At 39.6% G+C, this 19853-nt stretch overlaps 1 protein-coding gene across 1 annotated transcript in view; it reads right to left on the reverse strand.

Annotated features, from left to right (window-relative positions):
- LOC6583189 overlaps positions 1-19853 on the reverse strand; it is a 39461-nt gene that overhangs the window by 9920 nt on the left and 9688 nt on the right. The window contains exon 2 of the mRNA XM_002008829.4: positions 18874-19470. Coding sequence (XP_002008865.2) covers positions 18874-19144 — 271 coding nt within the window. The 5' untranslated portion in view covers positions 19145-19470. The remainder of the gene's footprint in view (positions 1-18873; positions 19471-19853) is intronic.

Raw genomic sequence — 19853 nt, forward strand, 5'->3', positions numbered from 1 at the left:
GACACTGAACATTGGACCGTTAGACCGTTGGACCGTTAGACCGTTGGACCGTTAGACCGTTGGCGGTGCATGCAAATGAAGTCAGAAGCGGCACACAATTGTCGCATAAAAGCCAAGAGCGTGCAGAGACCGAACAACTGGCTACATTTCAGATTTTAATGAAACACATTCACACACATATACAATGTGTGTGTGTGTGTGCGTGTGCGTGCGTGTGTGTGTGTGGTTGGCGGGGCGTGACGGGGCTTACGTGCGCCTGATTTCAGGCAATTTCCTGCTTAGCAACCGCTTCCGCTTTCGCCGTCGCACTAATTCAATTTCGCTTCAATAAGGCGCCGCGGCGAAAGGCGAAGCAGCAGCTGAAAAGATGTCGACGCAGCAGGCCATAGCAATGGGTGAGCCACACGAGAGGCGAATGGCGGGGTGGGTGTCAAAGAATTTAGTGCAAATTCGTTTTACGCCGTTGCCACACACTCCCACACACACACACGCGCACACACATGCAAACAAAAACCGGCTGCGCATGAGAGTGTATTGGGAAGAGGGAAAGGCAGAAGGAGAGGGGAGAGAGAGCGCGTAGCTGGCTGGCTGGCTGGTTCGGCGTTGCCACACGTTTCGTAAATGCTTCATTTACTGGCAGCAATGTTAGCGTTGCCATTGCTGGCCGTCGTCGCGTTGCCAACTTCAAAATTGAATTCGCAATTGAATTGAATTGCCGGCAAAAGCGGCCCCTTTTGTTTTAGAGCAGCTCTCTCTCTCTCTCACTCACTCACACAAACACAGGTGGAAGGCGGTGCCACCGTCCAGGTGGCCGGGCACAGACAATTTTGCGTGTTTTATATGTAATTGGCAATTTTGTTACACATTTCGCTTTGATCTTCGCCAGGTGAGCAGCAGCGGTGGTGGCGGCAGCAGGTGACTGGGAGGGCGGGTTCAAGTGGGCGGATGCACAAATTTGCCGCAAAGCATTTGCCAAATAATTCACGATTTTCTCAACGCCCGCCCCCTTCCTAGCCAAATGAAACTTTTCGATGCGGTTCGTTGGCTTTTTATATACACTTACACACAGATACATATATACGTATGTTTATATGCATGTATGTGTGTATTTCCTTTTGCCAGCCGCTGCTTAACGTAACCCTAAGATTGATTACAGTTTCAGTTTTTGGTCGAGTTGATGATGCGCCCGGAAGTTTCTTTTGCTGCTTTTATTTTCGTGCTGAAATCTGAATAATTTAGGCGTACATGCATGATCTATTAAACGAAGTTAAATATAGATTTGCTATATCTCTAACAACAATTGGACTGCAATTGTTGACTGACTGGGCGTGGCACTGGGCGACAGTGAGAGATAGAATTTCTGCACAATTTGACACAGGAACTGCGCTGTCTGGAGAGTTGGGCTCAGTCGAGTAAAGGACAATTGTAATATATCAATTACGAATGAAAGCAAAGTGCTTCACACACACATACAAAGAGACAGATACAGCCTCATGTATTTGCAAGTTGAGTAGCGAAATCCTTCAATCATTTCTAGGCAGGCTTCACTAGAGCACACTGAGCACTGAGCACTCGAGTTGTGTCCCAGCTTCTGCTCCAGCTCCAACTGCTGCTGTCTCTGGCTCTGTATCTACATAATATCGGGATTACTCATATTGCACAGCTGTGCCTCGCTGACATTGGGGATTTCACATGTAGCACAAACACGACAGCAATCCGTTGGGAAGTGAACGGCAGCAGCAGAAGCTGGAGCAGGAGCAGGAGCAGAAGCTGGTGCAGGAGCAGGAGCAAAAGCAGGAGCAGGAGCAGCACTCGCTCGTGTGACAGCTGAAGCTGGCTAAGAGCTAAGGATAAGCAGCGCGTCAGATATATTTTCTATAAATTCCGGCTGAAAACAATTTCATTTGCAGCTGCAGCGCGCCTCCTGTTACCTCAACTCTCCAGCCCAGCTGCCGCCCATCAAACTCTGTTTATGCACTTTGTGTCGGGGCGGAAGGCTTTCTAGCCATGAATGACATTTACCAAATAAAGCTATATATGTACATATATGCAACTACATCTCTCCCACTACATTAGCGGCATATCAATGCATTCCCAATGCATTCAAGTTGAAGTGCTAGCTATCAAATTTATAATGACTTCTGCTACCCTGTACTTTAATATGCTAAATTATTGTCTTACCTATCAAAGTACAGTGATTGCTCGCTTGAATGTTTTATTATAAATTATGTGTTCATTATTTATATGAATTTTGTAAACTCGAATAAAAGAATTGAAAAGAATTTGAGTTGAACTTTTTAAAATTGCTGAACTAGATCATTTGTGGTATAGTTCAAAAGTATATATGGTATATGGTATATAGTTAAAAAGCTGAGCCATGCAAAAAAATTTAAAAACTGAACGAATTTATTGATTAATTTAGTTACTTTAATCAAATATCTTTATGCAAATCAAAATTGAAAATATTTACCAAAAATGAACTAGTTCCATAAATACGTCTGCTGATAGGAAATCAATTAACAAAGTGAAAATTGAAATGTCTTTCTTCTCAAAAAGAGAAAAGCGAAGAGTTCTTAACTAGTTCCATTAACTGGATAATGTCTATCTGTCAGAGCGACCGCAGAGCGTAGAGCTCTAAAGAGCAGGCGTGTGGTTTTACGATTTCGTATTGGATGCCTTGGCTACTCCTGAAGGCACAAATCCTGCTGCTGTTGCGGTTGTTGGTCATTCGGTAACGGCCTCAGCTGAGCTCCCCAAATGGGCTACAAATCCAAGGCCAAATTATGGCTGTGGGTCTTAGTTGGCCAATTTCGCCTCAACCCCCACACACAAACACACACATATACACACAAAGCGAGATTTCCATTTCTTGTTTGCTTTTTATTTGCTGTTGTTGTTGTTTTGCTTTTGGCGTATTAAGTGCTCAGTTGGCAGAAAATGAGCTCGAGGCATGGCTCACGTCGAAGGTTTCTCAGCTCAGCCCGGCTCAGCTCAGCTGAGATTTCCGTTCCGTTCCGTTCCTTTCCATTCCGTTTGGCTTGGCTTGGTTCGGTTTTGGGTTCGGTTAATGGCCAGATTAGTTAGTCGGAATGTCATTTGTTAGCATGAAAGCAACTGCCAAAAAGGCTTAAATTAGCATAATTAATTTCAAGGCTTTAGTCCGTTACAAGCCTTTATGCTGTTGTTATTAATCGAAAGTCCTGCGCGAGAGGAGCTCTCACTCCTCTGCCCCTCCCCCCTTCCCGCAAGCTGAAGCCACAGATTTTTGTATGCGAAGGTCTCAATTGAAATCGAGCTATTAAAATTGTGAGCGAGAGTTGAGGACGTGAATCGATTTTATGGCAGCGACTTTAATTTATGAAGTGAAGTGAAAAATGTTGCAGAGGGAAATATAACAGAAGAGAGAGTAGAAAATATATAAGTATATATATACCAAAAGAAAGAAACTAAGGGATAAGTCTTAAAGGGAGATGGGAGTAGAGATCAGCTGTAAAATCAGTGAATTACACAGGGATTTAAATATATTACAATGTAAGTACAGAGAGAAGCTTAGAGAGAAGTTTCAGTCAGCAAACAGAGGGGACTTTGGAAAGCAAAGCTGCAAAAAGTTGTCGATCAGAAAATAGAGTAGAAAATAGCATATTATATACATATGTGAAGGGAGAAACAAAGAGAGCAGTATCAAAGATGATATATATGAAGAAAACTGTAAAAAGTTTTTGAAGATGGATGGTGAAGTGTAAAGCATATTACCAAGACATCAATGGACAGACTGTAGAATAATAAAGTGATAGGCATACAGAAAAATATGAGCATTTTCAAAGAGAGAAACCAGAAGAGAAGCAATTTTAAGTATTGAGAAGAGAGAACAACTAAACTATAAATGATTAATATACCTGCTTAAAGTAAAGATGAATCTATATAAATATTTCAGTATAGAGAAATTGAAGGTGACTTACCAAAAATGAGTTTAAACTAAGAGAAACTTCTAACAAAATTATCATGGCAATAAAAAGAAGGAGGTGAATAGAGAATAATCTATGCTAATAGTCTACACAGTGAACATTCCATAAACCAGGGTATATCCGAAATGGGTATGATGGCGGGATAAGAAGACATAACAATGTCCTTCGATATCTACGCAACAGTTGCTGGCAGTTGCTGAAGCAGCTCGAGTCAGGGCCAAGCTCTAATTGTGTCATCCAAACGTCAGTCAGGCGGCTCAAAAAAAAAAAAAAAAAAAAAAAAAAAAAAAGAGAAAACCAAACCATAATGCAGGCCACCGCAGGACTAATAACGAGCCAAAGGATGCTCGAACGTAGCAAAAAACCGCGAGAATTGTCCACACACACACACACACACACACACACACACACACATCGTGCACACACTAACACACTGATGGGCTATTCGGTGGCTTAATGTATCCGGCCAAGGATAACGCAGCACAGCCGGAAGTATTTGCTGGCATTTAATGCGTTTGCTCAAACTCAAATGACAAAAGCTGCAGCCCCAACCCAATTTCGTGGCTGGCTGAATGGGAATTTTGCCTGCTGTTGCACGCCCATACACATACAGATATACACACATACTCACACACACACACTCACACACAGCACACATTGACATTGGGCGTTGATTTCTGAGGCAGACTGCTGAATTCGATGCAGTCATCCTATACTTCTTTACCGCTAACTTCACTGACCCCTCCCTCTCTCTCTCTCTTGCTCTCTTCCTCTCTCTGTCCTGCCACTCACACATATTCAGCCAAGATAACATTGTGTTCGTAGTTCGACTAGTGGAAAATTATGTGTACCTTGCCCCAACGTTCTTACGTCTTACGTCTGCTTAGCTTAGCGTCTTCCTTTGCCTTGTAGTTTTTACGTCTTCACTTGCCAACGAGCATTGCCCAACCCACGGCCTGTCCTTGTGCTGACATGGACATGGACAGCGGATAGCCGGACAGCTGGATTGCTGGACAGCTGGACAGCTCTCCACTCGCGATGCATGAAAAAGCTTCTACTCCGCAGCTTCTGGCCAGCTGTCTGGCATTTGTCTATGCGGAGCTGCAGCCTTTTAGTGCTCCCGGATTAGGTCGGGTCTGTCAAATGGACTGTACGCCGTTGGCCCTCAAGTACTCACCACTTGCTCCTATATATATATTTTGATTTCTTTCAAGTTGATGAATTGAAATCCGCAACTGACGTAATCTTATCACGCCATATTAAAATCTTTTTGAGATTTCTCCTAATCCTGTTGCTCGAAAAACCTGATCCGATCAAATGTTGTCTTGGCTCCTATCAAACAAATTTGTTGTAGCTTTCATGTTGCAGACAACTTCTTTGTTTTGGCTTGATAATTTGAACAGCATGACCGAAACAATGGCCGCATGGCTTAAGGCCTAGCACAACAAACATTTAGTCTGGAAAATGGCCAAGTTGCCTTTCCCTCGACTGCTCCACAGCTGGAGCAATAAGAATCTGCTTGACCGCCGACATTGAAATGCAAATGCAATGTAAATATTTTAAACTAATTTTCAGTGATTATGCAAAACCGCAAATAAATCTGCAGCAATGGCATAAAATTCATGGCAAAGCCAAAGGCAAAGCCGAAAACCCGTCCAGTTCAGTTCAGCTCAGCCGAGGACTGGACCACAGCCGGAGCAACAACAATGGACCGAAAAGGGGAACCACAGCAAGAGTTTAAGGCCAGCTACCGGCTACCGGCTAACAACCAACAGCTAACGGCTAAGTGCGTGAGCAGGAAGCTGGGCAGGAGGCGGCGAGAGGCGAAGCGAGACAGGGCAGTGCAAGGGAATGGAGTGGATGCGGAGTGGAGGCTATGTGGAGCTACAGCTTCTGCACTACGGACCGTGTCGAAAGTTGAAGCCTGAAATCCGCTTGGTTTTCGGCGTGGATGTAGCCATGTGGCCATGTGGCCATGTGGCCATATAGTAGCAGCAACAGCAAAATAATTTCGCTGGCTCGTTTGTCAAACTAATGGCTGGAATTTGAGCAATTTAAGTAACAAAGGTTAAACAATGAATTTCCTGTGCGCCAATATTGAATTTAGCTGACCTCCCAAGGCGTTCGCTGTTCTATGTGAAGATGTCATCAGCCAACCAACACCTAACCAACGACCCAAGTGTCCGCCTGTCGACCCAGCTGTCCTTCCTGTCTCCTGCTCCACCTCCTGCTCCTGCTCTGTCTCCTTCTCGTTCTCGTTCTCGTTCTCGTTCTGGATCTGGTCAGGCTGAAGCGAATGCCAAATCACATACAGTTGACTAAACCAACCAAGTGCTGCCACAGCAGCTGCTGGCCAGCTCACACGCTCCATTAGCGCATCTGGGAGAGTGGTTCAGTGGTTGCGACTCCTGCTCCTGCTGTTGCTGTGGCTAAGCATGATATATATATGTGTGTATGTGTGTGTATATGTGTGTGTATATATATCTAATTGAAGTAAATGCTTGCGCCTGTGAATAGCCCAAGGCGTGGGCGTTTCTCTGAGGTAGACTCAGCTTACCAACGACGGCGACGGCGATGACGATGACGATGAGGATGAGGATGATGACACGCCCACCTCTCAGAGTACACACCATTTTCAATTTAATTGAGCCTCTGGGGCAAGTGCCTCAATTTAAGTACTCAAGCTCTGGGAATAATCTCACTCTCACTCTCTCTCTCTCTCTACTCTACCTCTGTATGGTAGAGTAAAAATCTAAGCCGGCCGTCAGCTTATTTAGATCATATCTGTTCCTAAAGCTCTGCAAATAAATATTTGTTCAACTCCATCGAGCAGCCACGTGCAGCTTAAATGCATCATTAAACTTTTGTCAGTTCCAGAGAGGAATATGAGCTCCTGCTCCTGCTCCTGCAGGCAGTGGGACTTCACCTCCGCCTGCCAACGAGTAACGGGAAACTGCATTGATGTGGCAACCTCAAACAAAGGCCACTCGAGCGTGCAACAAAGGCAAAGTGCCAAACTAATGAATAGAACTGCATAGGACTTCTCTGCCAAGGACTTCTCTAATGGCCATTGAGTTGCCGTCGCAGCGCTGCGTCCTCGTCTGCCATTTCGATGTGCCATTGCAAATAATCAAGCAAATTGTCGCCTGTCAAAATGTTCCCAAGTTTTCGAAAAAGTGCGCAAAAGTTTCCACGAAGCGAGCTGCCAGCTGACATCAGCTGGGGGAATTACGGACTGACTGACGCCTTGCCCCTTATCAAGCGAGTGTCAAAGGCAGGATATGAAAATGATTTCAATGAGTAAATAGCGCGTAATGAGATCTATTCATAAACAGGTTTCTGCTACTCCCCTTTTTTATCTCCCCTCTCTCTCACGTTCTCTCTGCCTCACTCTCTGATAAGCTAACTTTGTTTACTCATGTAATTTTGAATTGGTCTATAGTATTTCATCTCTGCTGTTTCCCTTCGTGTTTGCATTCCGGCCAAGCACTTCAATGCCCGGAAGTGCCACTGCCAATGTCACTTGGGCAATTAGCGAATCCTTTGCTGATTTTTATTCTCTCTGTCTTTTTCTCCCCCTCTCTCTCTCTCTCTTTCTCTTTGTCTGCTGCCTATTTGTGTGACTGTTTGGCATTCCGACAATTTTGCATACTTGCATTGCCAACTGCTCGACGGTTCTTTGGCTCTGATTGACACTGCTCCGAAGCTGCCCCCAACTTTGACCAAACAGTGAAAAAACTTTTACGGAGCTGTCGACGAGGCCATTGAAATTAACTACAGAATTTGAATAACTGCTCAAATGAGCAGCGGATGACCGTAATTGAGCTCTGCGTAAAGTTCTAAACAGCTGGGATATTTGATTTTAATTCATTTCGAATTTCAATTAGACATCAAATGCAATAATTGTACATACATGGATACATATATGCTAAAGTTTATGTATGTATGTATATACATCAATATTTAAGATATCATTTGAATATGAATTTATATAAATTATTGATACATATATTATGTACTATGAGTTTTCATTTACAATGTATTCGTATGTATTTTCTACATTTTAGCATATAAATATATTTCATATTTCATAATAGTTTTTCTTGGTGTTTGTTGGAGTTCCCAGCTTTCTGTATATAACTCTGAGTCAATTCAATGAAAATTTAGGCAATACATATATACAGATATATAAAGATATATAAAAATGTATAAACATGTTCACTTTTGTGAGTGACTTATCATGCTAATATACGTTTAATTCCATCTCTTTTTTTAGCTTTTACCCTTACGACTCATCACCACAAAAACTATCGCGATTATCGCTTGTCTTGAGGTAACTATCGTCACAATTAATAGCTCTTATATAACTATCCTGTCCTATCAATGGCTTTGTATATACTATTGGTCGGCTATATTTTGTACAAAGCATTGAAAGTTTGTTCCGAACCTACTTTGACTATCGTTCTGACCGATAGTTTACGAAGGTAATAAAGTCAATATAATCTGTCAGAGCTGTCGAGGCAGACACAGCTCTTGTATTCGTTTGAATATTGAATAATTGTCGTGAGACAGTATATACATACATATATATTTTTGCAGTGCTCACTTATCGAACGATAGTTTCATTTTTCTTATGCTCGAACTAGACCATCGGTTTAGCATATTCAAGCCGATGGATCACACTCCCTATACACACAAATATTAGAATCAAATTGCTATACAAAATCCATTAATTACTTTTCAAGTACTACAAACTCTATACAATTATATATCGAATATAATTCATTTGAATGATAAATATTTAAATTTCTCAATTTCTCCTCTCTAAAAAAAAAACATTTTTTTTTAAAGGCCCCTCGAGGCTGATATTCAATTAGTGCGCTTAATCTCAGACTCAGCGAACTTTGCTGTGCTTACTTCATTTTTGTTTTTGTTTTTTTTTTTCTGATTTTCTGTTATTTAAAACAATTCTTTTTTGTAAAAGTGTCCCGAGAGGCTTATCAGGGATTATCTACTTGCTTTCTGAACTTTTCCTTAGCAAATTGTTAATTAAACTTGCGCCGGCTTTTCGGCAACCTTTTTTTGATTTTTTTTCTATTTTGTTGTTCCCCTTAAATATTTTGCACATAATTTTTCTTTATTCATTTACAAAAGCAAAAACAAAAACAATTGCAAAAAAATCGAGTTTGCTTTTGCGTGTGGCTAAAATTCTTAACTCAAGGGAAAACAAAGCAAAAATGTTCGCTTTTAGTTTTCCGTTGAGCAAGTTTTTCAAGTTTTTCTTTACTGCTAGTTTATTACGCTATTGTTTTCTTTGTTGTTTTCATTATTGTTGTTTACTTATTTCGCCGCTGTTGTCTAGGCGCTGGCTCTAATAGTTTCTAGGCGGGAGCGGGATGCGGTGGAGCAGGGTGGAGCAGGGTGGAGCACGATAATAATTTTGCTGCTTTGTTTCGTTGAGCACGCGAATTTCTATTATTGCAAGAGCTGCTTTTAATACCCTGTAAACTTGTAATAACTTGAGATATATTATTAGCAATATTTTAAAGTCGATTCAAAGTTGAAATAATTTTCTTGGTTTACAGGGCATGTGCCAGTCGGCTACTGCTCGAGCTGTCCACTAGGCCTAAGTGGAGCACACACACAGACTCAGTTTCACACGAAGATTGTCAGGATACACCCACAACACAGCCGCCGAACACAAAGCCCATCAGGGCCAACACGAAAGAGGCTTGGGACTTGCTTTTGCTTTTTTTTTATTATATATAAAAATATATATGTATATATATATATATATACAATTTTGTTGTTGAATAGAATTTTCTGTGCATTTGATTACAAAAGGGATTCACGCGCCTAAGTGAAAAGCATAAAGGAAATGTTCTGCACATTTCGTGTGCCTGCTTTTATTTTGTGGGCTAGCGCCCCGCCACCCACAGCTAAACCTGCTCCAAGTACATGATCTGGACAGCTGTCGAGCTATATGACTATATGTTGAATAAACTAATTCTAATTTAAAGAGAGCTCATGCATTTGCTAATGCTAATTGAGTGCGTAGCGAAAAGCTTTTGACGAAGATTGAATACTCTTGCGAAGCAATTGACTCTGCTGAAGATTTTATTCAGTTGCTCACTTGGCAATGGGGGTATAGCAGTGCTCTTGTGGAACGATTAACTCTGTACAAGTATATTATTATATTATATATTATTATTATTATATTATTAGGCCTGAGAGCGAGCCAGCCATTGCTGTTCACAGTTTTACAGCTAGAGGTCAGTGATGAGATTGGATTAGATTAGAGAATCTTCTGAGGGTCAATCAACACGTACATGAAGTACTAGACGTAGAGGGGATGAGAGAAAGAGAAAGGAGAGGAAGCCAACTCAGGAGCTTTGTTGCTGCTCGTATGGGAGCGCCACAAACTATTAATGTTAGGGCTAGACTTGAGCTTAAGTTCGGTTCGTATGTCTGTATATCTGTCACTCTGTCTGTCTCAAAGTCTGCCTCTCCGACTGTCTCTCTGTCTGCCGAACAAATTTAAGAGACGTAGAAGAACTGCAGAGGATCATTTAAGTTGTTTATACATAAGCAGCACACCTCATTGGGTATTTATATTTGAGTAAAACGAAGCTAGAATGCTTGCAGCAGCAGAGAGAGTTCCCATTGGTCATTTACAGCTCGACTGCAACGATCTCTCTCTAGGCTCTGAGTGAAAGTCGCCCTATATAAAGGGCAGCAGCTGTAGCATTTCTTCAGTCGTCTAGGGCTGGTGGGGGTAAATTGTGCAGTGTAGTAAAGTGAAGTGAAATGTGTGAAATTATTTAATAATCGATCAGCTGAACATGAAAGACTTGGAGGAAATATTTGGAGAAAATACATAGGGGAAATACTTAGTGGAAATACTACCAAATTATTACGTTTGCCGTGAGCGGGTATTATGAAGTCGGTAACTTTTTACATTCAATTATAGAGGGCGAGATAAGTAAAGCAAAATTTGTATTGTAGCGGTTTTAAAAGTAATTTTATTTGTATTATTTATTCAAGTGAAATATATTATTATATAGTATAATAATATTATAATATTATTATAAACTTTATATGTTTCTGCATACTAAACATCTTTGTTTAAGACAATCTGAAATTTGATTAAAGTTGTTCAACACCATCCTATGCGTGGAAATAATATAACTTATTCAATTAGATTATTCTATATAGAGGAAACATTTCTATATTCTTCACAAGCTTCAAAAACAGAAATTTACATTTATATATAGATTCATTGTATGGCACTTATATATTAATAACATTTGGATAAACCTCATTAACTTAAGTTCTAATTACTTTGCAAATGAGGCAACAAAATGACAATGCCCGACACACAAAAGAGTATGTAAAACAATTGGAACTAATTAGTGCGCATGAAATGAGTAAGCAGCAAAATTGTGAATTGAATTTAGATTGCGATTTAAAATGATCAACAACAAATTGTTCAATTTTCCACGGAACAGAGGCAGACAATTAAAATGCGATGCGAGTGGGGCAACATTTTGAGGACGGCTGACAGAAGGGAAAACAATTGGAAAATACGCATATCGATTTTATATAATAACAGTTTACTGTCTCTCGCTTGACCAGAAAACATTGATAAATAATCCTAACCCACAGGCCGATATGCCCAGTTACCCACCCACACGCACTCACACACACACACACACTCACTCATACACACACAGTCACACAGTCACATTGCATTCATAGACAATTGACCAATTTATTGTTTGTCTTTCTGGATTTTTGGTAGCACTGCCATTGGCAATAGCCAAGAGTTCGCAACGAAACGCATCAATCGTCGATTTGGCAAAGGCAGGAATGACCTCCTCCTGCTCCTCCTGCTCCTCCTGCTCCTCCTTTCTTTCTCTTTTTGCTGCTGCTCTTTTCTCTCTATTTGATTGGCGCCCATTGGCATTGTGTTTGTGCTTGTGTGTGTGTGTGCGTGGCCAAAAATGTTTGGCCATAAATGACATTTGTTATGGTTTGCTTGATTTCATTCGCGCTTTGATTTTACAGCCATGTATTTATCATACATAAACATTTATCTTTCCATTCAACTGTGAAGCGAATTAACGACCAAATCTATTTTCCAGCCTTGTGACTCTCAACATGACTAATACAGATCAATCTATTAAGTACATGTACTAGATTTGACCAGGCTCGAATGATTTGTAGAAAAGCATCGACGTGTGCGACGTGTGGGAAAGTGTAAATTGTTTAGTAATTTACAATAATATTTTGGTAGCGTAAAATTTTCAAATATGTGAAGAGATCTTGAGACCTTTTACTCTTGCGATTTACGTCGGTAAGTTCATTTGTTCTTTAATACATTATCTATATTTTTTTAATATTATTTATTTTATATATTTTTGTACGAAATTTTATAGTATTTGAACTAGTTTTTCGGCCTTATCATTTGAGATTCACTTGACTAATTCGCGGCTTTTCTTCTTCTTTGTATTTTATCAACATCTTCGGTTTGTTTTCTATTTTATGTTCAACAAGTAACACTCACTCTAAAGGGCAAAAAAGCTGCCTACTTCGCATTGGTAACGTCCTCAAGAGGACGAAATTTTGTTGTCTAATTAAATTTATAAAATTATTATTTTATATATTTTGTAATTTATTCATAATAAAATTTTTTTTAATAAGATTAACATTTTCTAGTTCATAGGGAAAAACGACCTGAGGAACATGCGCTTTTTGAATGAATATAAATTAATTTGATTTAAATTTGAAATACTGAATTCATGCTTCATGAGCCAACAAACATTCCTTCAATCAATCAATTTGCCATGTCAAGACGTTAAAAATAAGTATTTATTTTTTTATAGACATATAACTATTAAATTTCATTGCAAAAAATGCTTTTCAGTTAATCAAAAACCTTTCCAAATCAAGCGAAAAATTTTGTCAAATTTGTACATGTTTTTGCCCACAATTTATTTTCCCCCTTTGAAATTTAAATAACATTAAAAATTCTTTTTCAAATCGAAGCATTACCATAACAAAGCCAATCGAAAACGATTTTTTTTTTTTTTTTTGAATAAATTTTTTAAGGCTGTCAATTTTGAAACGAAAATCCGCTTAGACCGTATAAATCAGGCTGTGGCATGTAAAAAGGTTTGCGCTCGCACACCAAGTGCTGTGGCATGTTGCAAATCTCTATTCGTATTCGTATGCGGATGGATTCTTATGAAATTAAAATTTATTGCTGCCGCAAAGCTGTCATAATGTTAAACTACCTCCCCGACCTCGTATCCCCATCCCTGGCTGCTGCTGCTGCAGTGCAGCTTGGCACGTGCGGGGGCAGCTGAGCAGGAGCAGCAGCTGCCCCAGCTGCCCCTCTTTTGGGGTCAGAGTCTGTAATGTGCCGCAGTGGCAACTGGTACTGGCTCCTCAGCCACCCGAGCTCACCCCAATCCACCGCCTCATCTCAGAGCCGAGACCTAAATCCATCCATTCATATTTATGGCAAACAAAAAGCAAAAGTTTTATGCCATTTCTTGGTCGTCGACAGTTGTTTTTCTCACAATTTTATTGGCAGGCAGCCATCAGACATCAGCGGCTATTGGAGTCTGCCAAAAAAGGAAAAAGGAAGGCCCCGTTCCGCCCCAGCCTCGCACGCCCTGCATCGCCAGGCAACGTGACCCATTTTATAAAAATTGTGTAATGCTCGTATTATTGCACAAAGGCGAGACAATTGCTTGTGCGCTGGGAGAGGGGCGGCAGACGGAAGTTTATTTCGTTAAGATACTGATTGCTTGTGATGCCATTCCAGCTGAGATGAGAAACTGTCAGAGCAATGCATATACGTAGTTGCCATCTAAGTTTTCATTGAAAATAACGAGCTGTCTATAAAGATAACAGCACAAGTTTGTTTCGTATATGCCTCAACAGTCTGAACACATTTACGAATACCACGCAAAGACATAGGACATAAAAGAAGGAAGCATAATTATATAGTTAGTATATCTATAGGAATGGATAAGATCTGTATGCTGATAATGAAGGGATATATCTTTATTACTTTGGAAACTGGGTGGGCTACGCTTGCGAATAGCAAGCAAAGAGGAATCATAACAGATATAAAGCTATGGAAAGTTTCACCAGAAAGTGCGCGAGCTTAAGACCTCAACATATATGCATCATGAATAGCTAAATCAACAGCATCAACAATCAAAGCAGAGACAGTTACGAATACTACTCAAAGAGAAATGGATAGGAGTATGTCAAGGAACGCAAATTTAACATGTGAACACACAACTAAAAGAACACGATTGACGCTTCGATAATTTAGAAGTCAATACAGTCATGTTTACGAATAGACCACAAAGAGGAATCGATATATGAAGGAATCAATATACAATATACAATAGAGTACTAAACATTATGTGAGCTAACGAATTTAACACGCAACTATCGAAATATATATATCGATAACGATAAAAGTCATCGCTTTACAATTTTATAAACGTTTACGAATGTCACTCAAAGAGAAATCGATCAAACTGTTTGACATGAGCACACAATCATTTTTTGGTCTTGATTATATCGACAGTCGATACAGAGACCTTTACGAATGCCACTTACAGAGAAATCGATTAAAGTGTTTCCGAATGCGAACTTAAGACATTTGCACACATTTAGCACTCTGTGCGCTGCTGAAAACTTAATTATAATGCGATGATGTGGTAAACATTTAGCAAATTGAATAAGTCCCAAATCATAACATGCCTGGGCACAGAAACAGTCACAGTGTGCGGGAAGGAGAGAGGAGCGAGTGGGAGTGGGAGAGAAGGTATGGCAGCAAATATTCAGAGACGCGTAGAGCTGAAGCAGAGGCACAACTTGTGCTCCTCAGATAATTTGAAGTGAACACACAAAGTAATTATGAAAACCACTTGCAAATACGAGAGACTGACACACACACATACACACACACGGTGAGTGAACATATTTACTCATGTAAGTGAATGCCTGGCAATGGGGAACCAGGGACTGGCCGGGCCAACAAGTTTGCCCTGACTCGCAGCTCGTGCGAGTCATTACAAGTTACGCTAATCAAGTTGAACGTGCGCATCACCAGCAGCGTAGAGGTAGAGGCGGCGCTGGTAGCGGGGCGTGGCATGGCAGCCGGATGCCTGGCAGACCGCTACAAGGGCAGCCAGCGAGTGGCGTTGAGTGTTTGAGACAGGAAATGACAATTCAAATTAAAGACAACGGCTCACCCAAAATACAAAAAGCAAAAAAACGAGATGAAGCCAAAGACTGTGTCGAAACGATGTGCAAATGGTTGGGGCGGGGCAGAGGTAGAGGCAAGGGTAGGAGCAGGAGCAGGAGCAGAGCCACTGAGGCAATTGGAGTTGCAGGAACTGCCTACGTACGTTTCGCAATGCCACTTAACATGAAATTAATTATGAAAGTTTTGTACAACATTTTGTTGAACGAGTTGAGGAAACCTTCAATGCTGCCGACGTCGCTGCCAGCAGCAGCAGTAGCAGCAGCAACAGCAGCAGTGGCAGCCCCTTTGGCCAAGTGCATTGCGAAAAAAAAAAAAACAAGCCTGGTCATGAGTATGGGAAAATTAAGTGTACGCCACGTAAGCCGCAAGTCTGTTGCGGATGCCCAACAGAGGCGGGAGAAAAGCGTGTGTGTGTGTGCGTAAGTGTGTATGTGTGCGTATCTGTGTGTGTGCGCTTGTGGCCACAGCAAACAGCAGACGCAGCAGCGCTAAGCATGGCTGTTACGTTGCTGTTGCTGTTGTTGTTTAAATGTCGCCTCCGGAAAGGAGCAAAAGGAAGAAAGGCAACAGCAACAGCAACAACAATAACAGCGAGTTGTCACCCAAAGAGGAAGGGTGCTGCAATTAGAAACGCACAGCGCAGCAAGCAGCGCTGCCAGCAGTCAGCAGCAGCAGCAGCAGCAGCAACCGGAAATATGCCCAAAAAAGTAGGCAACAACTTTTTTACAGCGCAAACTTTTACTGCTGCCGCTGTCGCAGCGGGCGGCGCCGTCGACGTCGACGACTGTGAGTTGTAAGTTGTTTTACTTGAAATTTTTAATTATGATTTAATGTTAAAATACGGAAATAATTTGCGGCAAACAACTTTCGTCGTCATCGACGAAGCCTCGCAACGCTTCAGCAACTTTATTTCAGTTGCCAGCAACATTGCAACTGTGTGCGTGTGTGTGCGTGTGTGAGTAAAATGATTGACGACTGTGCAAGCAACTCATTATGCAACAAATCAAATTAATTCCTAATTAAACAACCAACCGTACACAGCTTAGATATATTTTTTGGTTGAATCAAATTTCGATGTCGCCAATTAATAACTAATAATAGATACATATAGCTAAGAATATATATACATATATTACTATTGTATAATTTATACATATTAGGCTAATGCTTCAGTGTGAAAATTCATTTAATAAACAGCAATATTAATAATAATTATATTATATATAATGTTCATGTAAAATTATCTAATTTAATCAAATTTCTTCTCGTATTTTCTCTGGATATTGTACCTTTTACGTATTACTTTTCTTCTTCTTGATAATTTTAACATCTGTAGAACAATTTAACATTCAAAGAATCCACATATGTATATATAGCTATATTTATATGAAGCTATCAATCACAGTATATTTTATATTTACTATTCATTATAAACTAAATGCGCTGATTTATTTATTATTTTATTGTTTACAATTTGCGTTAAAGGAATTTTTATTCTTTATAAAATTTATCAATTTGTGCTTTTTGTAGCTTGTTGTTAATTTGTATATAGGGTACGATAAAGTCGTTCACATTCCAATTGTTTTATTGACGTACAATGCGAACTCAAATGCAGAAGATTTTGTGTTATTGCAGCTTTGATTAAAATGTGTCGGGCTTTTGTCAACGTTGCGGCTATAGCACATAGCTTCAGACATTCCATCACACACACGCACGCACACACGCACACCCATGTCTGTGTGTGTGTGTGTGTATATGACAAGCTGTTTAGTATGCAGGTTGCCTGCTCATCGTAAAATCGCATTTATATGTTGTTTATTCTTCGCATAAACAATATGTACAATGTGAATGAATTACCACACACACACACACACACACACACACACACACACACACACACACACACACACACACACACATCAACCACACCCACACACCCACACTCACACACACACTGTTTACTTTATAGTGGCAGCATTTGGTTTTTCTCTTTTGGTTTGTTTGCTTTCGCTTTTTTAACAACATTTTCATGCACTTTTATTACATTTCCTCGATGAAATTTTATTGTTCTGCCACAAGAGAAGCAACAAAATTTATACAAATTGTATACAAATATTTTGATACATGAGCTCCATAGCAGACAACAAAAAATGAAGAAGCATACCCAAAAAATATAATAAAATGTAAGCGAGCCAAAATGACAAAATGTTTCATATTTGCTTTGGCTTGACTTTCTGTCAACACGTTTCGCCTTACGGCAAGTCGATTGTTTGCTCAAGGATAAATTCATTCAAATTGCTCGGGGCAAAACACAAAGCATTTCAATTTCGAAAAGCATTTCAATTTCTATACGAGTATACAATTAGCTGAATCTATTAGAGTTTATAATTGAAAGTTGAACATTTTCATATATACAATATTCCTATAAATATTTCTTGTCGAAGTATGGTAGATTGTAAATTGATATTGTATAGATCTTGTATAGATCTTCTCCGACTATGAATCTATAACTATGAATCTATGAATCTATGAATCGATGAATATATGAAAGTGTGAATCTTGGAATCTATTAATCTTTGAATCTGCGAATCTTTGAATCTATGAATCTATAAATCTATGATTCAATGAATCGATGAATCTATGAATCTAATAATCTATGAATTGATGAATCTATGAGTCTATGAAAGAGTGAATCTACTATCGATGAATCTATGAATCTTTGAAAGTGTGTATCTATGAATCTATTATTTTTTCTGTATCTATGAATATATAAATCTATGAATTTATGATTTAATGAATCGATGAATCTATGAATCTATGAATCTATGAATCTATGAATCTATGAAAGAGTGTGTATCCATGAATCTATTAATTTCTGAATCTATGAATCTATAAATCTATGAATCTATGATTCTATTAATTTATTAAACATACGATACATGTTTATATAGGATCGAAAAATATCTATTCTCATGCAAATGTACGAATGTACTTGTACGAATGTCTGTATCTCTTCTTCATTGAAGCTATTCATATATCCGTATTTTTCATCATCCATAAATTCAACATTTTATCCAACAATCTATTCATGAACCAATGTGTATCTCCTTGCATATGATTCATTCCATGCTTTAAGCTTTGAGCTGTTATTAAATATCGCCTGACACGTTTTCTTTCTTGTTTCAAACTTTCTTTCATTATGCTGCTTACATATAAAATACATATAAATACATAGACCCACATTCACAGCATTTCTTGCTTAACTTTTCAACTGCTCATTCCACTAAATTTTCTGGGTACAGCTCCGTATTAAAAATTAATCAAATTATTAAAGTGTCACAACGATACGCCCATTCCTCAATATAAATACAAAAAAAAAAAAATACAAACTTTTATTTTCGCAGAAACAAAATTATTTGCTGTGTTTGTCACAAAAGTTGAGCAGGGACAAATTGTTTTTCGAAATTCAAGTGGACACAGAACAAGGGTAAAAGTTGTGCGAAACTTCGATCTCCTGGCCAAAATGTATACAAACAGACAAACGTACATATCTATACATATCTATGTATTTATTATATGTATGTATATATTGAAATGGTGGTAAATACTCACAGTGTTTGCTCTTCTCGGCGGCCACTTGGCTCTGCGGCGTTTGGGCCACAATGGCAAAGAGCAGTAGGAGCATTAGAAGCCATTTGGGAATGCCCGTGGCTGTTGCCCATCCCGTTCCCATTCCCGTTGCTGTTATCGGGCTGGTTGGGCTGGCTTGGGTCGTTGCCAGCTTACGTTGTTGATTGCGTGTGTGCCCGTTCGCTAAGCTTGGGTCAACGGCGTGTGCGACCGCTGGCGGACCGGGGCCACACGACGTTGGCATCAGCAGCATTGTCGGTTGTCTCAATTTTCACGATTTTCACAAATTTCACTGCAGCAGCTGCAGCTGGACAAAGTGTTTGCTGTTGTTATTGTTACTCCTGTTGTTGTTGTTGTTGTTGTTGTTGTTGTTATTGTTTTTGTTGATGCTGATCTGGCAAGCGTTATTCCTTTTATTCTGCTCGTATTTGTGTGGGCAAACGTCATTGTTTCGCAATTAAAAGCATTCATTTATGAGTTTCCCCGCTGCGCAATGTTTTAATGCTCAGCCAAGTGCTCGCTCGCACATTTCTCGCCCGTTTCCGTATTAATTGTCAGTTGCTGCATTTATCACGAAGCCTGCAAAGCGAAAAAAGAACGGGAAAATTCACAGCAATTAGAAATGCCAATAGCGAAACACTGAAAATGTATTCGAAAATGTCACTTCAATAACTTATGTACGACTGACTGAACTTATGAACACTTTCCATTATTTTTCAGGCCCATCTCTGGCTTCTGATGGGAAAAGTAATCTTAGCATATCAATTTTAAGAGCTTTCGAATAGGGTTACACTTCAAACGCCTTGCATATAGTACTCAGATGGCAATAGAAGTAAAGAGTTATGTATATATCATGTTTCATATATGTACATACATATGATATATGTGAGGCTTCTTAGCAATTATTATAATCTATATACATATCTATATAATAATATTAATGACCTTATATATGTTCTAAT

The sequence above is a fragment of the Drosophila mojavensis genome, unplaced genomic scaffold (assembly GCF_018153725.1).
Source record: "Drosophila mojavensis isolate 15081-1352.22 unplaced genomic scaffold, ASM1815372v1 contig_74, whole genome shotgun sequence".
Taxonomy (NCBI): Eukaryota; Metazoa; Arthropoda; class Insecta; order Diptera; family Drosophilidae; genus Drosophila; species Drosophila mojavensis.